Source organism: Pleurodeles waltl, chromosome 3_1, assembly GCF_031143425.1.
Source record: "Pleurodeles waltl isolate 20211129_DDA chromosome 3_1, aPleWal1.hap1.20221129, whole genome shotgun sequence".
Classification (NCBI taxonomy): domain Eukaryota; kingdom Metazoa; phylum Chordata; class Amphibia; order Caudata; family Salamandridae; genus Pleurodeles; species Pleurodeles waltl.
The window spans coordinates 1,141,373,606-1,141,394,651 of record NC_090440.1 but is presented as its reverse complement, the minus strand read 5'-3'; the positions used below and the strand labels follow the sequence as shown (position 1 = coordinate 1,141,394,651).

The window sequence follows — 21,046 nt, the reverse complement described above, 5'->3', positions numbered from 1 at the left end:
GTTTGTGTGTGTATATATATATATATATATATATATATATAAATATACAGGAATTATGACTCTGGGGACTATTGACTGTTGTCAAATTGAAGTAAAGTTTCCTTCTCTTTCCTGTCCTTAGCTACTTTATGTACTTCTCCTTTGATGGCTTAATTGCACCTTTTATCTTTGTAGGGATGGAGAAAGGGTGTTGTATTTGTTAACAGGCGGAACCTTGGTCGCTACTGGGACATTGGCCCTCAGTCTACTCTCTTCCTACCAGGAACATGGCTTCATCCAGGAAACAATGAGGTAGGAATATAATATATAAAGACAGAGAAGGTCCTATTGATTACATTTTTACTACTACATGAGCATAGGCTAGTCATCCATTTCAATCTCTATCAATCCTTGGAGATGGGAGGGGTGGGGGTTGGGAATCAATTGACTGAGGATGGTAATTGGTTAAGATTTTGGCTTGTGCTTTTTCTAAGCTGGAGATCTTAAGTTCTCAGGAAATGTGGTGTTAGAGAAATATACCACATGGAAAATGTGCTTTTGTAGATACGTAAAGCATGTTTAGGCAGTGGGATCCTTATTATTTGCAGACTGGCCAAAGTAGCCTAGAGAAGAAGCAGCTGGCAGATCAGATCGTTTTTATTCGCAGACTTGTAAACTTCAGTGTGATGGCTCCAACTGTAGTGCTGCTACTGAGCCATTCAACTGTTTGGTTGCTATATATGAGAAGCATCTTTTGCCTACTTTTTCTCAATCAATTATGAATGATAAGAACAAGAATATCTCTCATTGAGAAACTCTAAGCTTGCACTATAAATATAGAACCCTTAACATCTTATGGCATTTATAAAGTAAGCAGAGGCATTTGGAAGCTTTGTTTGTAAGTTAATGTAATTCCATTTGTGTCACTCCTCTGATTAATCTTACTCTGGCATGCTGATGGACACTTTTAACCTGCAGATTTCTCACCTTGTGTAGTTCTATGAACTCTAGTTAAAAAAAAGCAACCTGATTAGTATCTCCATTTATGTAAGCTATGTGCACTCTAAGGAATCTAAATTCCTTTACTTGTAGCAGGAATTATGTAAACCTCAGCAAAGGCCACCCTAGTAACAAGAAAGCTGGACTATACAATATATATACAAAATTGTTTCTTGTCCAACAATATATGTATATTCAATTAATTGAATTAGATATCTAATAATAATCTCTTAGATGACAAAAGGGAGCTCCATTATATTTAGAAAAACACAAGTTTTTAGAATTTATAAAAGTAGTTATATTTGTATTTAAATTAGATTAAAAAAACACCTAAGTGTAATGATTTACAAAAAATCAGAATGGTGTCCAAAACCAGGAACCCAAAACAAAAACCATATTGCAAACCAATCAAGTTTGTTCACCACAATCACATTTAAAGGTTTCCAGTACCCTTGGCATAAGTGACCTAAAGCCATCAATTGTCCATTTTAATAACCCAATTCCTAACAAAGGGTTATAGTGCTAGGTTCACCAATGAAAGACGACAACATTTTGACACTTTAACAGATAAGGGGTCTCATCGTGACCAAAAGATAAAAGGACACCTATAATAGAGAGAAACATGTTTAATAGACAATAGCGGTATGTCTGCCAATCATATACAATTTAGAATAAAGGCCAAGACACCAAGACAACACCAACCTAATAAGGAGGAAACCAACATCCAGGTGAAAACACAACGTGACTGATCCAGAGAAGAAAGTACTCACAGGGATCTTGACACTATACAAATGTGAGGCAAGAGAGGACAATTAATATAAAAGCCAGAGTTGACAAAGAAGTCAGAGTCACAAAGAAATTTGCTTACCCCCAGCTAAAGCCCTCACAATGTAAGAGGTAATCTTGTTGCTGCATGAAAAAAATACCATGTTCGGACCCAATAGCACTAATTGTCCAATACATATTCGCACTATAGAGCATTCATTACCAATTATGCACAGGGGCACATTAATGTCTCACTAATGCTGCCATAATGTGAAGGAGTATGATGTCCGATTGTGCCAGAACGATGCTAGAGAATATCAAAATATTTAATTACAAAACGTGCTAGGTGAAGAATTCGCCTGAGTTAGCAGACCGCTGCTTAGAATGGCGACATATACATTAAGGATGCTCTAGTTGCGCGTCGTCTCTGCGCACAGAAAAAGTATACGGGTGTTTAAGACGAGGCTTGAACTGCACTGTTCATCGCATGAGGGGTCATGGCCCAAGACATACAAATATTGTCTAGAACCCATACAATGCAGAGGCGTTCAAGACAAGGCTTGGACCGCAGAGTATGAAACGTAAGCGGGGGGACCCTGGCCTATGATAACAGATCTTGCCTGAAGCCCTTACATAAAGGTGCAGCAAAGAGTAGAAATGATAAAACCCGGCGATCAAGACATGGCTTGAACCACACCATACAATGTTAGGCAAAAGGGGCGTAGCCTATAATATATAGGTCTAACAAGAGGCCAATATAAAGGTGGAGCAGTAATTAATATACCAAGATAGAGGGATGTTATCCAGCACAGACATGTCAGATAGTCAAATCAATCGCCCCATAAACCAGAATAGGAAGGGGTTAGAATAGTGACGAATAATTACAAGAGACACAGGTCCTGACAAGGAAGAGTATAGAAAGAATTATGCAGAAAAACGTTTACCATACAATTCCCCCATACAGTAATACAATTCATCAAAGACTATGATATGAATATACATAATATAAAACATCCTTACCAAATGATTAACTCAAAAAATAGAGGTAAATAAGTGTATCAGCATGTGACACGAAACGGAATCAGTGTTCACCTCATCTCAGGACACTTGAGGAACCTGTATATTTAATGGTTTAGTTCAAATTGTAATGTTTGTCAGCCTCAGGAAGCCATCAATATATCCTATACAGCACTTACTTCACCAATCTCTGTAATGCTAACCATGGTTATATCATAAAACATTTCCTGTTTATGCTGAAGAAGAGCATATGTTGTCCAGTATGACACTTAGAATTATACATTCTCCAGTTGTGATTCATATGCTTGCCACTTTTTCACTGTGTTCAGTATGTTATTGATAGAATCAGACTGTTCAATCCACATCAGTTCCCTTTTCTTCAGGATTTTTGAAAAATTCCATCCCCTCAATTGAGTCAATGCAATGTCGATAACTTGCCATTTCATCTGCTGAATGGTTTCTTTCAAGGAAATGTGAGACCAGAGGGGCTGTAATAACCGAACACCTGATCCATCTCTGATGTAGACAAATAGGTGTCTTAAGTGGTTGAGTGGTGTGACCAACAGAAATTAAAGCACAAGGACACCATAACAGATCAACAACATTGTTGGTGTTACAGTCAGGTACAGACTTCAAATTATTCGCCACAGAACCATGTTCAAATCTCTTTGTGTCAAAGGTAAATGCACATGTGACACAATTCTGACATCGATAATGCCATCTTAAGGGGGGTGGCCCCAACATCGGGTTTAACTGCAGATGGTTAGTTTTGGGTTGAGTTGTGGAATGTACTAGATGCAGGAGTTTACCAAAAACCAGGACATCCTTCAGGGCTCGTGGATGGTAGCTCTTGTATTCCAAAAGAGTGTTCCTATCTGTAGGTTTCCGATATAGGCTGGAATGTTTTCTGCCATCTCCATGTTTTATCATAAGGTCTAGGAATGGAATTTTCACAATGCTCATAGTAAAAGTAAAGCGAAGATGCTCTTGGACATGATGCAAATATTCTCCAAAATTGTGCACTTCTTGTTCTGGGCTTGACCAAGTCATGAATATTTCATCTATATATATTTACCAACAGCCAATATAAGTTTTATATCTATTAATAGATGACAGAACATATCTTTGTTCAAAATCATATACATAGATATTTGCCAGGTTGCCTGGGCATTGATACCAGGTACTGTTTGTGTTTTGTCTTGAACGCCCCTCCTTTTTATTTAATTGTATGGGCTCCATGCAATATTTGTATGTCTTGGGCCACGCTCCCTCACGGCGTGAATGGTGCGGTTCAAGCCTCATCTTGCACACCTGTATACTTTTTCTGTGCTTGGAGACAATGCGCCACTAGAGCGTCCTCAGTGTAGTAACAGCGTTTATGTCGCCATTCTGAGCAGCGTTGTGTTAACTCAGGTGGATTCTTCACCCAACACATTTTGTAAGTAAATATTTTGATATTCTTCGGCATCGTTCCAACAAATCCAACATGGTACTCCTTCCCCTAAGGGTGGTATTAGTGAGCCATTAGTGAATTCTCCATAGTGCAACTATGTATTGGACAATTGGTGCTATTGGTTCTGAACATGTTTTTATTTATCATGCAGCAAAGAGATTACCTCTTACATTGTGAGGACTTTAGCTGGGGGTAAACGAATTTCCTTGTGACTTTCTTGTCAACTCAGGCTTTTATATCAATTGGCCTTCTCTTGCCTCACATTTTTATACAGTATCAAGACCCCTGTGAGTATTTTCTTCTCTGAATCATGCACATTGTGTTTTCACCTGGGTGTTGGTTTCTTCCTTATTAGGTTGGTGTTCTCTTGGTGTCTTAGGATTTATTCTAAACAATATATGATTGGCGGACATATTCAAATCTTTATGTTTTATCTTTTCCCGTGGGTTCATACGGTCATAGCATTTAATTTTATGTTTGCTCTGGAAAACACAAGTTTAATGGCATTTTTTGTGATAAAATTGGAAGTTAAGCGGAGACTAATTTTGTCACTTTATAATCACTTATTCGGACTACAGCAGAAGTTTAGTACAAGCTGGTGCTTTAGTTGCTTATCAATAAGACTGTTCACAGCAGAATTTTAGCAAGATGGTTCTTCAGCTTTCTTATCTATAATTATGATCTCAACAGATTTTTAGGGCAAGTCAGTGATTTGCTTTTATTGTCAGTATATCTGATCACAGCAGAAGTTTTGCAAGATCAGGTGTTCCAGCTTTTGTAGTCAGGGCACCCCTACACATGCTATTAACATATACATTCCATGTTCTTGATTTCCTTAAAAAAATGGGCTCGTACCATGAATGAAAGCTCACACAGATAAGCAGGAGTACAGCTATAGAGAAATGGTGAGAGGCAAGCTTTGAAGATGCATCTACAAATATGCATAAATAGAAAGGCTGCATTCTGGACATGGTACTAAAATCAGTTATACAGACATTCTAAGAAGTCCCTAGGACAATAATGAAGTAATGTAATGAAGCTATGAAAGTACAGTGGACTCCGATGTACAAAAAACGGATCTGCCCCAGGATGAAAATCTAAGCAGCTGGTAAAATCTGGCAGCTGCAGCCTCCAAATCCCTTTAGTTTGCCCTCCTACCATTATGGGCATCCAGTGAGGAGTAGAATACGCCACCACCTGCACCCCTATACTAGAAGTTAGTAGCATCAGACTGTTCGGTTTTACAGATCGTCCAAAGGGATTACTCCATCCCCTATGAAACTACTCCCCACCCATGCCACCTACTGACGGAGGACCACATCTCCTTGGTCCATCAGGAAGTGTTGGCTCTCTTGGCCAAGGGAGCCATCCAGAGGGCTCCAGCATCAGAAGTCGTATGTGGCTGCTAATCCTGTTGATCCTGCTACTTTGTGGTGCCAAAAAGGATGGAGGCCTTTGTCCTAATCTAGCCCTGTGCCTTCTCAATTTCTTCCTGAAGAAGGAGAAATTCAAAATGCTCAAGTCCTGTCTGCGCGCGACCCGAGAGACTGGATGGTGGCGTTGGACTTGCAGGATGCATATTTCCACATTCCCACCCTGCCTGCCCACAGACGTTACCTGCGGTAAACGGTGGGCTCAGAGCACTTTTTCATTTTGTCATGTTTCCCTTCGGCCTTAACTGCGCCCTTTGGGTGCAGGGACATCTTAAGGATTTTGGGGGCCCTGGGGCAAATGTATTTTGGGGGCACCTGTGCAGAACAGCTTTGAATATATGATTCAATTTCAGCTGATTCATGCCTTCTTTGTCCAGATCACTGACAGTGCACAGGCACAGGCACACTGGTCCAAATTTTAAATATGTTTACATTTAATATTGAAGGAGAGTGCTGTGTGATTTTAATATTGTAACACTGCAGCAGCTCACTAACATCCCTGCAAATAATCTCTGTGCTGTGACACCCTCCCATTTCTCACGTGTGTGGTTCTGTTTTTATATAAAAAATACTTTTTTTATGGATGTTGCTTGAAACGTAAGCACAACATTTCTCTGCAAATTGTCTGTAGTAGACTTTCACATTTCATCCACATTAAAAATTAATGAGAGTAATATGTATTTTAAGAAATCTGTTATGAATTTTTCAAGGTCATAAGGGCAAGCCACGCTGTAGAACAGAGCTGGGTTTGGGGCCCCTTGAAAGGCTGAGGCCCTGGGCGAGAGCCAACTTTGCCCATGCCTTAAAACATCTCTTCTCAGGAGTTCACCAAGTTGATGGCGGTGGTTGCAACGGATCTGTGAAGGTCAGGGGTTCCAGCCTTCCCCTATCTAAATGACTACGCCAACGTCTCCCACCTCCAGAATACGGCGATCCTCCTGCACTCGCTGGAGTTCACTATCAAGATGTCGAAGTCACACCTGACTCCCCCTCAGATGGTCCCTTTCATCTGAGCTATTTCCAGAGATTGTGCAGTTTTGGTCGTGTCCTCCTGAGCTGAGAGTCCATATTCAGGCTTTGATACCGATGTTTCAGCCTCTATCCTGGAGTTTGGTGATTTTGACCCTAAGATTGTTGACCCTCATGACCGCCTGCATTCTGCTTGCAACACATGCAACACAGCAACAGAAACATTGCCAAAGTAGGCCGCACAGAATGATTCCAGACTGGACAATAGACACTGTACAGCTGAAAAGTTTCAGGGGCATTCTTGAACCCAGAGGTCTTAACCTTAAACTAATCTAGTCCCTGCAGGGTGTAGAATGCTTTATTTTTCTTCCAACCATGTGTCAGTGCAATCAGCTGGAATCCACTGGTAGATCTCCAGCATTGGATCTTTCATAGACTCACATGTTTGAATCATTCAGTCATTGAGATGGGAGTCTCACTGTAATCCTACAGAGCAGTATGAAAGTATAACAGGCCTGAAAGGCCTTATAACATAGTGACTTTAGTAGCACAGTCACCTCATTTCAAAAGACGCAAAACCTAGCAATGAAGTGAGTGTGCCCTGGCTGTCAGACCTTCCACAGGCTGTCTTACCTCAGATTACTACTGCTCGTTGTGTGGAAAGGGAGTCCTAGAGCTAAGTCTCTCTTGAGACAGATACGTCTTTTATTAATAAAAAAAAACACCCTCAAAACGACTTCTTCGAATGTGTATGTTGAGTTATCCACCATTTATTCAGATTAGGTGAAAAAGGCATATATTTCTTTATGGTAAAATAAGGGCTTCTACTCACACAATAGGTATGTATTGACTACACTCAGATCACAGTCCTAAAGACTGTAAGATCTACAGGACATTTTTGACCAAAGCTGTCAATGATAGCGAGGGAAGGCTTTATTACAAAAAATCAAGGCTGCTGGTGCGCCATCATCTGGGAATGAATTAGTCTTGAGAGCCCCCTGTAGTGCTTTCCTCTTATTTAGTTTCTAAGCACTAACATAACACAACAGAAATGCACTTCTGAGGTCAAAGAGGACTTTTATTGTTGTTAATTCTTCCCCAACCACAATATTTATGAATGACGAATTAGTAGCTTTCAAGTCCGCGTTAATCAAACAAAATATATCAGTTTGCAATATACACAGCAGGTTATATTTATAAGATATTGAATGCAAAGCAAAACAAATACTTCACCGTGTGGGAATTATTTACAGCTTCATCTTTCTAAGGTCTGCAAGCTGATGACCCCTGTCAGCCGCGAGAAAAAGATTCATCTACCCACACGGGATTGCTGGCAGCTGGCGCCAAGCTCCAGCACGAGGTCCGGCAGATTCGAATCTGACTCTCTGCAGCCTGTGTCATTCGTTACAAAGGTGTGCCCCCTCCTCTCAGACCTGGGAAACTGAGCAAGCCTTTTGGAGACTGGCCAGGTCTCCAAGACTACTCCTGTTCCCAAGCTCAAGCAGAGAGAACAACACCATGTACCCTCTCTTATCAGGTCTAGTCTACTGTGAGAAAAACATCTTGGTTCTCTGGTGCAAAAACACAGCTTGGAAAAATACAGCTTGGATTCTCAACTGCAATGTCTAACTCCACGTTAAAGGCAATGGGCAGCTAACCTAAATATCAAATGCAATGTCTAGTGTCATGTCAAAGCCAATAAGCATCTAAGCTGAATACAAAATGCAATGTCTTATATCATGTCAAAGCCCATAGGCAGCTGAGCTGAATACAAAATGCAATGTCAGCTGGTCAAAGCCCATAGGCAGCTAAGCTGAATATAAAATGCAATATATAATATCATGTCAAAGCCCATAGGCAGAATATCTAATAGCATGTCAAAGTCAATAGGCAGCTAAATTGAATACATCATGTCAAAGCCAATAGGCATGCAATGTCAAAGCCAATAGGCGGCTAGACTGGATACAGCATGTCAAAGCCAATAGGCAGAATACAGAATGTAATGGCTAATGCAATGTCAAAGCCCATAGGCGGCTCAACTGAATACAGAAAGTAATGGCTAATGCCATGTCAAAGCCAATAGGCAGAATACAGAATGTAATGACTAATGCAATGTCAAAGCCCATAGGCGGCTAAACTGAACAAAACATACCATGTGCTACTGGTGAACATTGAGCAACTAATATGCGCAGTGGTGAAACACAAAGTCATTGGTCAAAACAAACTAAGCCAAATGGCAGTACATTCCGCCCTTTGACCAATGAATTTTTGTTTCACATATCTCTTGTTTCAAACAAAAAACAAAAAACAAAAAACATCAGCACAAAAAAACATTATCAGCAAGTCACATTTGAATGATCAAAGCAATCCCTGTAAAGCAATAGAAGTGAATTAACACATTGATCTCATAACCTTTCACATCAGCTACATCTACACAGAAAAGACTGGGCAATTTTTATACTCTGAGTGAGTCTCTAATTCAACAGTGTTAGCAATTTGATGTGGCATGAGTTCTGCTCATGTAAAGGTGTACGGTCCACCTAAAAGGTTTTCTGGAAGGTAAGCAAAAGTCAGAGTTCCATATGAGAGGGAAGAAAAAAAAAAAACACAGCTTAGTTCCAGTGGAAGAATGCAATCAAACAAGTTGAACTTGAACTGAAGGCGCAGTTTGCGCAAAATGGATCCATGGTGCTGGCACTTTACTCAGCCAGGTTCAGGTTGGGGATTCGGTCCCTTCCCCGACCCCACACGCACACACCGGAAGGGGGACCACACAGCACACTCAGGGACAGTGGCGAAACGTGGTAGGATCTGCAAAAGAAACAAGTATGACTTTTCTTGCAAATAACATTTTTCATTTAAACTGCACCCTTCCTCTTTCTTTCCCTGTTTTATAATCAGCAGGACGTTTTTGGGGCCCTTTGTTACATTCGCTGCAGGTTCTGGAGGATCACTTGGGGCTTCAGCCCACACATCAGCACTGAGGTTTTTATCTGCTGCGCCACAGCTTCCCTTTTCTTGCACTGTCAGAAGGGCTGGGGCAGACTCATTCTTTATCAAACCTCCATTCACTGCACTTTTGTCAATTTGGGCCATTCTGTCTCCAATTTGTATGAATGAATCAGATTATTTTCTAGGTATCAGCATAATTTCGATTTTTCCTTGGTAATTTGCAGCAATCACTTTCCCTAAAACCTGATCAATTTGCCATTTCTGTCCTGGTAACTTTCCTCTCCCCAACTGCTCTGTGACTGCTTGCATGACAGATTGCTTTTGTGCGTACTGCACAGTTTTTATCAAATCTAGGGGAATGTGCATCTCTCTCATCTCTGCCCACCTGTAAGTGGCTTTTTCTCTCTGCTGTTCACATTTCTGGGGAACCCACTTAGCCATCCCCACTAAGGCAGAATTCTGGGTGTATACTTCTCTCTCTGAATTTTTCTGATTAACATCTGCAAGGTAATTGAACCAGTTAGGTACAAGCCATGTGGCTAAAACATTATCAAAGAACCAAAAATCAGCATAAAAATGACACATCTCACGTAGCTCTTGCTTTAAAATCTGACACACATTATACAACGCTGTTCCTTCTACTGTGCCAGAAAACAACATTTCAGTCAATGAATCATTAGTAAAACAAACATGCTTTTTATCTTCAGTAGACACGAATTCAAATGGTGCACACAACTTCATTGATAACTCTTTTACCTGTGGTACTCTAGCCCTGTCTTGCAAGTACCAGATCCATTGTATGATTCTAGCTAGGGGCACTATTTTCTTTCCTTGTTCTTGAATTACATGTACATAAGTATTTCCTTCTTGCACTGCGCAGAAACCTAAAGTCTGCATTATTTCATTTGCCAAATCACAAGCGCGCAGCTGCATATTATTTTTCACAGTGACCATATACAAAAGTGTTAGGATTTCACTCAAATGAGGGCTATTCTTTTTCCAAAAATCAAACAAGCTAATGCAACTCGGTGTCTCTTTCTCTAAAATCTTTCGTTTTACTTGTGCATTTTGCAACGGTAACTCGTAAATCACATTCTGGTCTCTCTCGTCCGTGTTATCAGTTAAGGAATGCATTTTGGCTGCCAAAAACCCTGGCTCACACGAAAACTCAATGCAGCTCGGAGCTGTCTTAACCCCCTCATTACTGGAATGGGACAAGAAAGATTCACCTACAACAGCATTTTTATAACTTTCAGTCGGGCTAATTTGCTCACGTAAATTCCTATTTTCATGTTCCAACTTCCTACATTTCTCCTGCATTTCTCTGTAAGCAGATAAAGGTATCCAGACCTTTCTGTCATCATTACTTCCAAAAGACACGCTTTCTACATATGTACAACAGAAATTATTTCTCAAAACACTATCAGGCATTTTAGCTACACGTGCATTTTCAGACATGGTCTGCAGCGCTTCTGTAATTCCCCAAACAGAAAACAATTCACAGTTTTTCGTAGCACCATCAGGCAGTTTATCAACACATGCATTCCCAGACATGGTCTGCCGTGCTACTGTGATTCTCCAAAAAAACAATTTCTGTAATTCTCCAAACAACAAAAACAATTACACTTTTAAAGTGTGCACTTAGAAATCTACCAACTCGTCAACACCCTCTTAATCACCTCTTAATGACCGACACCCCACTTCTGGTACCAATTGTAGTGCTTTCCTCTTATTTAGTTTCTAAGCACTAACATAACACAACAGAAATGCACTTCTGAGGTCAAAGAAGACTTTTATTGTTGTTAATTCTTCCCCAACCACAATATTTATGAATGACGAATTAGTAGCTTTCAAGTCCGCGTTAATCAAACAAAATATATCAGTTTGCAATATACACAGCAGGTTATATTTATAAGATATTGAATGCAAAGCAAAACAAATACTTCACCGTGTGGGAATTATTTACAGCTTCATCTTTCTAAGGTCTGCAAGCTGATGACCCCTGTCAGCCGCGAGAAAGAGATTCATCTACCCACACGCGATTGCTGGCAGCTGGCGCCAAGCTCCAGCACGAGGTCCGGCAGATTCGAATCTGACTCTCTGCAGCCTGTGTCATTCGTTACAAAGGTGTGCCCCCTCCTCTCAGACCTGGGAAACTGAGCAAGCCTTTTGGAGACTGGCCAGGTCTCCAAGACTACTCCTGTTCCCAAGCTCAAGCAGAGAGAACAACACCATGTACCCTCTCTTATCAGGTCTAGTCTACTGTGAGAAAAACATCTTGGTTCTCTGGTGCAAAAACACAGCTTGGAAAAATACAGCTTGGATTCTCAACTGCAATGTCTAACTCCACGTTAAAGGCAATGGGCAGCTAACCTAAATATCAAATGCAATGTCTAGTGTCATGTCAAAGCCAATAAGCATCTAAGCTGAATACAAAATGCAATGTCTTATATCATGTCAAAGCCCATAGGCAGCTGAGCTGAATACAAAATGCAATGTCAGCTGGTCAAAGCCCATAGGCAGCTAAGCTGAATATAAAATGCAATATATAATATCATGTCAAAGCCCATAGGCAGAATATCTAATAGCATGTCAAAGTCAATAGGCAGCTAAATTGAATACATCATGTCAAAGCCAATAGGCATGCAATGTCAAAGCCAATAGGCGGCTAGACTGGATACAGCATGTCAAAGCCAATAGGCAGAATACAGAATGTAATGGCTAATGCAATGTCAAAGCCCATAGGCGGCTCAACTGAATACAGAAAGTAATGGCTAATGCCATGTCAAAGCCAATAGGCAGAATACAGAATGTAATGACTAATGCAATGTCAAAGCCCATAGGCGGCTAAACTGAACAAAACATACCATGTGCTACTGGTGAACATTGAGCAACTAATATGCGCAGTGGTGAAACACAAAGTCATTGGTCAAAACAAACTAAGCCAAATGGCAGTACACCCCCCCAGAAGAAAAAGCATGCCACCTCTATGTTGCCAGAGTAGCAAAAATATTGCCCTCTGTGAACAAATTGACCTTCATCTCCTACAAACCTAAAGAAAAAATCCTTCAAAAGACCATCAAGAAATGTAGAAGACCTATGCTTCTGTTACCTGAATATGACATCAATAAAAAGACTATCATCTGCTTAATGTCAGTACCAGCTTCATCATAGCCTAAGAAATCAAAGTCCTTGTTGGGGACTGCATTATTGACAGTTGCACCGCCAATTAAGTTTTCACTGTTGTCAAAGCTGAGGCAAAAGACATAGTTGGCTGCCCCTGTTGACGCTCCATTGTCAAAGAAGAATAAATAAACAGACAACGAGTATCCTGTTGAGGATCGTCCTGTTGATGACTGCCCCCTCAGTGCAGTCCAGTCGATGACCACTCTGCTGCTGGCAGAGTCTAGTGGTACTGTCCTGTGGACAATGGATACCAAAACAGGGAAAGGGGCACTTCACACCAGAAATACTGCAGAGCACATGTCCCTGGCAGCTACCTGCAAAGCTGCTTGAAATTGAACTGGAGGAAGACCCAGACCTGGATGACTCGTTTGGAGCAGCGCACAGACCAAGGCAGCTCAAAGTGAAATGCCAGGACACGGAGAATGAACAAAGTTATTATCCAGCCTTTTTTTCTGTCCCCACAGCAATACTACCTTAATTACCTGTGATTCAGAGAAGAGGAGGAATGGCGGGGAGACAGACCCAGCTTTGATTGCCACTATGTTCCCTATGAAGGGGCTTATGAGGAATGCCATGGACTATGAGCTGTACCTGTGCAAGTCTTTCTTAAGAACCTCCAGCATGTGATGGTAGACTATTAAGTAGTAAGTATCAACTATCCATGTATCTCACTGGCCTCCACCAGACCCCCAGAACATCTCTTTTCCACAGCCTGAAATACACTACCTCCACAACACATTAAAGACCCATGCCCGATGCCTGCCAGTCCAAGGAATCAGATTCCAACTTTGATGGCACATACATCTACAGTCCCTACTTGTAAGAAATTCTGTTACTGGTTGAGCTAGGGTGAAACCCCTCCTGAAGCAGCAGTCATAATTCTCTTCATGGTGAGGCACAAGCAAACCCCAGATTTACCTGTACTCAAAACTACGGATAGTTTGGCTCAAAGCAGTCAGGCTTAGCTTAGAGGCAATGTGTAAAGTATTTCGACAGCACTTCAAACAGTAGTAAAGTGAAAACAAAACACAAAAATGTAATAAATTATTCAACACCAAAACAACAAAAATCCAGTCAGAAAACTAGAGTGAAAATAGTGCCTAAAACACAAAGTGCCACTGTGGTTATCTGGTTGCGCTGGACCGGGACAAAGTCACAAGTATAGGTGGACTGTGATGGAGCGCTGGCCGGATACAGGAATCCAGTTAGACTTTGTTAGAAATGGGGTCTCTGGTTGGCAGTCGGTTTGCACCATGTCTAAGTAGGGTTCCGCACTCTAGTCAGGATAAGGGAGACACCCGTGCCGATAACCCCTGCTCACCCCCTTGGTAGCTTGGCAGGAGCAGTCAGGGTTATCTCAGAAGCAATGTGTAAAGCATTTGCACATAACACACAGTAAAACAGTGACAAAAACTACAAAAGGACACCAAACCACTTTTAGAAAAATAGCCAATATTTATCCATATAAAACAAGCCCAAAATGATAAAAATCTGACATATAGTAATACAGATATGAATTTTGCAAGATATAACTTAAAAATACAGTTCCTTGAAGTCGATAGCTCCACCTGGGACTATCATGGCATCATGATCAACAAAACCAACAGTTCAGGTCGGCCACGGCGTAGCGGGCAGCTACAGTGTCGGAAAGACCCGCAAACAGTAACTTTGGATTTGCAGGGCATTGTGATCCTTGCGGTGAGCTCCAGAGATCTATGTCGCTGCTGTTGCAGTGTTGGTTCCAGAGTTGGTGGGGGAGTCGGAGCCATGGGGCCCTTGAAGTCACACGTGTTGCAAATTGAACTCCGGGCTGGTGAAGTCAGGAACATTGGCGTGGATGGTGTCGGGGCTGCGGTGCAAAGCAGGACGATGCGATGTGCGGTGCCCACAGGTCATGGTGCAAGCAGCGGTTCGGTGATGGAGTCCAGCGGCGTCGGCTGCGGTGTGAAGCGGGGCAGTGTGGCGTGCTGTGTCTCCAGGTCATGGTGCAGGCAGTGGCATCGTCGTTGCTGAAGCGTTGTCGGCAGTGTGGCGTGGGATAGCACTGGGTGGCGTCTACGGGTTGTGGTGCAGACAGGGACGCCTCTTGGCGACACTGGAGTCAATGGTGCTGCCGTCGGTGGACCGGGGTTGCGGTGTGGGATGGGACGGTGCTTCGCGCTCCTCACGAGCGGTGTCCACAGACCACAGTGCAGGCAGTGGCACCAGTGTCAGCAGGAGCGGCTTTGTCTGGAATGCCCAGGCTGCAGTGTGAGCAGGTGATGCTGGAGTGCAGGGCCCACAGGTCGCGGTGTGAGCAGCCGCTCAGTGAAGTCGTCTGATGATGGCATCCGTGAGAACAATGTCACAGTGCGAACCGGGGCAGTGCGGCTCTGTGCGGTGTTGACAGGTCACAGTGCACGCCAGTGGCATCGTTAATGGCGTTGCAATGGTTTTTCTTCTTGAACAGCACAAAACACATAGTACCCAGTGCTGTAGGTCGAGGAAACTGGAGTCTTTGGTGTCCCTGAGACTTCAGGAGGCAAGCTCTACTCCAAGCCGTAGGAGAACTTTCGCAAGCAGGATACACAGCAAAGTTCACCCTTTACTCTCTTTTGAGGTAAAAGTAGCAACGGCATGCCAATCCAGCAAAACAAAACAGCAAAGGGACAGTACTTCTCCTCCAGCTCTTCAGCCTCTTCTCCTTGGCAGAGGTTTCTCTTGATTCCAGAAAGATTATAAAAGCCTGGGGTTCTGGGTCCAATACTTATACCCCTTTCTGCCTTTGAAGTTGGCAAACTTCAAAGGAAAGTCTCAGTTGTTTGCAAGATCCTTCCTTGCCCGGCCCAGGCCCCAGACACACACCGGGGGTTGGAGACTGCTTTGTGTGAGGGAAGGCACAGTCCTTTCAGGTGTAAGTGACCACTCTTCCCTCCACTCTAGCTCAGATGGCTCATCAGGTTATGCAGGCTACACCCCAGCTCCATTGTGCCACTGTCTAGAGGAGAGGTGTAAACAGCCTGTCAAACTGGCCCAGACAGGGAATCCACAAACAGGCAGAGTCACAGGATGGTTTAAGCAAGAAAATGCCTACTTTCTGACTAACAAACAATCTAAAAAGCAACTTCACTAAAAGATGTATTTTTACATTGTGAGTTCCGAGACCCGAAACTTCATATTTCTATCTGCTCTCAAGGGGAATTTGCACTTTAAAGTTATTTAAAGGCAGCCCCCATGTTAACCCATGAGAGAGATAGGCCTTGCAACAGTGAAGATTGAATTTAGCAGTATTTCACTGTTAGGACATGAAACACACATCAGTACGTGTACCACCTTTAACATACACTGCACCCTGCCCATGGGAATACCTAGGGCCTACCTTAGGGGTGCCTTACATGTAGTAAAAAGGAAGGTTTGGGCCTGACAAGTGGGTACACTTGCCAGATCGAATTGGCAGTTTACAACTGCACACACAGACACTGCAGTGGCAGGTCTGACCCATGTTTACAGGCTACTAATGTGGGTTGAACAACCAGTGCTGAAGGCCCACTAGTAGCATTTGATTTACAGGCCCTGGGCACCTCTAGTGCAATTTACTAGGGACTTGCTAGTAAATCAAATATGCCAATCATGGATAAACCAATCACCAATACAATTTACAAAGGGAGCATTTGCACTTTAGCACTGATCAGCAGTGGTAAAGTGTGCAGAGACAATAAACTAGCAAAAACAAATCAGAAAAAAATAGGAGGAAGAAGGCAAAATGTTTGGGGATAACCCGGCAAAAAGGGTAATTTCTAACAAACCTGCTGAACAAAGTACCATAAGTCCTGGTTGCGGAGTATTGCGAGATCCCGTGTTGAGGATGTGTTGTGCAGCAGTGGTTCCGATGAACTGATGCTGTGAGGAGATGTGTCATGCTGTATCCAATCTACCCAGGAGACCACATTTATGCTGACAGAGCACTTTCAGGCCCACTTCGAAGGGCCCAGGGCTTGGGTGGCGCCACGGGGGGGCATGCCTCACAGCATCCAGAGTCCAGGTGCTGGGTTCAGGTTGGTTGGAGCCTTTTCTATCTGTGTGCTGTGATCAGGAGGCTAGCCAGCTAGTTGTTGGGGTCACTCTGCTGGTCTTGGGTTCAAGATGCCGGTCCTGTCCTTTTAAATAAGGCAGCAGAGTAGCAGTCCTTCTTGCAGCAGACCAGCACATCAGTCTTTCTGAGTCTTCAGGTCGAGAGGTGTACTGGAGATTTGGGTCTGAGAGTCCAATATGTATACTTGTTGCCAGCTTTGAAGTATGAGAGGATGCTGGCTGTCTGGACCCCCAGAGGTGTTTGGAAGTTCTTTCCTCACTGTTGTGGCCCCAGCATGTATGTGGGCAGAATATACTGATGTGCTGAGGCAGAGCCTTTGTGATGTGCAGGTGTGATAGGTGACAGCTCCTCCACCTCATCAAGTCAGAGGTTCCATCCTGCCAACACCTAGTTCCCCTTTGTTTCACTGTCTCTGTATACACAAATACCAACTGCCAGCTACATCTAGTCATGTGACCCAGGAGAGAGGCTGTAGGCACCAAAAGGTTAGGACAATAACTTTTTAAAAGCAACATTTCCTAAACTGTGACTTAAAATATGAGTTTACCATTAAAGAGGGTTTACAATTACAGTTCTTCTTACACCTGATTCTGCCTGCTCCAAATTTAGTTAGCACTTATTAAATGTAATAAGGGAACCCAATGTTATCCTATGGGACAGTAGGGCTTGCAGTAGTGAAAACAAATTAAGAGTTTTTCGCTACCAGGACATGGAAAAGTTTAAAGTATATGTCCAACTATTCTAAATACACTTCTTCTTTCCCTATGGGCTGTTTAGGGCCTACCGTAGGGGTGACTTACATATATTATTAGAAAGAAAGGTTTAGCCTGTCAAAAGGTTTATTTTGCCAGGTCAAGATGGCAGTTTAAAACTGCACACACAGGCTGTAATGGCAGGCCTGAGACATGTTTGAAATGACTGCTTAAGTGGGTGGCACAATCAGTGAGGCACGGCCCAATAGTAGACTTTAATTTACAGGCCCTGGGTACATGCAGAACCACTTTACTAGGGACTAAAAAGTAAATTAAATGTGGCAGTTGGGTGTATGTCAGTTTTGCCATGTTTTAGTGAGATGAACATGCAATTTAGTACTGGTTAGCAGTGATATGTGCACAGAGTCTTAAGGCCAACAAAAACAAGATCAGCAAAAATGGAGGAGTGAGGCAAAACGTTTGGGTGGAAGACCACCCTTAGGCTGTCAGGGCTCTTCAATCTCTGAACATGTGCAAACGTGGAAAGAATGATAGACTTCAGAAAGTGTGCCCAGTTGCTAATATTGTTCTCCAGCCCAAGAAAAGGATAACCACATTATCAAAACAAGTAATTTCAAGATGGGCAACAGTAGCGATTACCTTTGCGAGTTTATGGCGACTCTCAAAGAAATTCCTAGGATTTGTTTTACAGTTGCCTCCTGCTCCACTCTTTTTTGCATGTGAATCGCTTTTTATAAATCTGCCATGTGCCACAGGAAAAAGCAGTTAAAGCAGGAGGCTTGAGGAGATCTGTTAGATGCTTGTAACTGTAACGGTGTCAATCGTTCCTTCTTTGGCTCTGTCCCTGGCACCGTGGTGTTCCAGCATATACTTCCAGATATTTGGGTTAAGCATTTTGAAGCCATTTATGATTCTCCAAATTCTATTTCTGTCTGAGCTGTACCCATGCCCGCATTTGACTAAACAGAGATTAGAAATGCAGTCTTTGGACTGCATAGCAACAGAGCCCCTGGACTCGATGGCATCCCTTTGGCCCCAATTTTAACCACTTGTATCAATGCAGTCCTCAGACACAATCTTCCAACTTCTTGTTCTAATTCTGTCATTGTGCCAGGTTTTCAAAAAGGTGCTAAAGACGATCCCTATTATTATCGCCCCATTTTGTTGATTGATTAGACGATCAAGGTGATGGGGAGACTGGTTCTTTCAAGGCCAAAGTCCTGGGCTAGTGATCATTCAGTTTTTCTGACATTCAGAATGGTTGTATTCCTATTAGAGGGACGGTGGATCAGTGTCTCAATGTGTAGCTCATCATCAATAAAGATACCCTGGTCCGGTCTGGAGCATTACATTTTGTGTTCATGGACATGAGTTCTGTTTTTAATTGAGTATACAGGGACATACTGTGAGGTATCATGTTGAAGATGGGGGCTGACACAGACATTGTCCTTATTATGCATCTATATCTGAATTTGTGTACCATGGTAAGGTACAATGATCAGGGCAATTGTTCAGAGCTTTTCTTGCTGAAATATGGGGTCAGACAAAGTCTTATTGCTCCGTTTTTATTTATTCTCCATGTGAACAAATTGGGGCAAGTGTTGGTCGCTGGTGGCGTGATTTTCATCTAATGGGCCGGCAGCCCGTTCAGGCGTTACTTTACACTGATGATATTATCTTGATTCCTAGAACTACACAAACCCTACAGTACCTGTAGATACGTTTGTTAATTACATGGGCAGTTTAGACTTAGCATTAACGCAGTTAACCCTCACACTATGATTATAGGACTTAAGACCACTAAAAGTAGAACTCATTTCACCAGGGCCAAGGTCTTCAGCAAGGTGAGCCCCTTTCCATATCTTGGCATTCTTTTCAGCTTATCTGCTAGTTGGACATCTCTAGTTAAAGCCAGGAAACATGTTTTTGAAAGGATCATTGGCGTAGCCTTCGGCTTTGCTGTTAGGTTGGGTCACAGATGTGTGGCCGCGATGCTAAAGATCTATAAAGCCTAATAAGGCGCCATAGAGGTGGGCAAGTAGTGATTTTGCATCCCTTGTCTGTGTAATTCTGGTTCTGCTTGGAATCCATAGCACTTTGTTTTGATCTGTCTATTTTATCGACACCTGCGCAAGAGTTTTTTAAACCTATTTTAATTGGAAATAACTTCAATCAGATGAAGCCGGTGCTGATATATTTACAGTTGTTACCTAACCTTTGATGGCATATCGCTTGTTTCTAAAACAATGCTGTAAGACCAAGTATTTTTTGTTTGTTTTCTGGCTGAGGTCTCGCTCTGTGTCACAGTTCTGTATTGTATCGCATTTTAACATGTTTTATGAATTTGCTGGATTGTGGTGAAATGTAACTTTGTGTTTTATTACTTTTATCTGTTTTTAAACTGTATAACGTGTATATTGGTTGATTGAGAAGACCTGCTGTATTGTTTTTTTCTTTTTCACGCTTCTTAGTCTGCAGGCTGATGGCGTTGTGGCTGTGATTGTGCCATGGACTACCAGGGATGGCTTTGTAATTGATACTGCGGACTTTGAAGATGAAGCTAGCAAGGTGAAGCAAGGGAGTGATGTCAGGATGGGACTGTATGATTGTGTTTCTTCAAGCCCTAAATTAGACCTATTGTGTCATGTAGAATGCTCCTAAGGGATGCCGTGTAGAGTCTGGGAGGGCAAGGAATAGGGCAATACCACCATCTAGGTGCAAAAGTATGAGGGCTTGAAAAGTAGTTCTGAAGCTGCTTTCTGGAAGAAACTGTTTGACTTTCTTCAGAAGAGAGAGCTGGTCCAAGCAATGTGTTCTTTGGAGGTAAGGTTGGTGTCCAGGGTGAATTCAAATGTTTTGGTATTCAGTGAAAATTAGGGTTTGAATTCATCAAGGTTAATGCCATTGAGCCAAATTTGTACTATCTGTTTGTTGTTCTTGGCAAATAAAAGGCATTTGTTTTGCCTGGGTTGAGCTTTTGATAGGTAGAGTTGTATACCATCAGCATATTGGTGGATCTTGATATGGCTATCTGTGAGAAGCTCCATGTAAAGGTTGAAGATGACAGGATACAGTATAGAATCCCGAGTGCCCCAACAGGTGTTAGGGATCTTTTGTGATCGGGAGGTGCTCATGTGAACAAACTGGTATTGGCTGGAAAGGTAGGAGGAGTACTACTATTATTGGATGTTAAATGCTTTTTCAGTTACACAAGAGACAAATTAGTATATAAGCTAAACAGTATCAGAAGGCTCATTTTAAGAAATATGAGGTCGTTATTTTGCCACTGAGAAGAATGGTCATAGAGCTTAAAGGTAGTTACTTGAAGCAGTTTCAGCAAGTCGGCTTCATACCAAAGGACGTTTAGAGTTGGATACCTAGGGATATCTTTCAGGTATATCCTCTGACTGTTATGAATAGATACAGAATGTTCATGGCAGACTACTGAGGTATCTTCCGTTGTTTTTCGGTACCCACTATGACCTGTGGATGTAAGTGGCCCAGAAAA

At 42.3% G+C, this 21,046-nt stretch overlaps 1 protein-coding gene across 2 annotated transcripts in view; it reads left to right on the top strand.

The window, feature by feature from the left end:
• Positions 1-21,046, top strand: part of GLB1L2 (galactosidase beta 1 like 2) — a 746,782-nt gene that overhangs the window by 698,959 nt on the left and 26,777 nt on the right. For both annotated transcript variants that reach the window (XM_069224446.1, XM_069224447.1), the window contains exon 18: positions 175-291. In XM_069224446.1, coding sequence (XP_069080547.1) covers positions 175-291 — 117 coding nt within the window. The remainder of the gene's footprint in view (positions 1-174; positions 292-21,046) is intronic.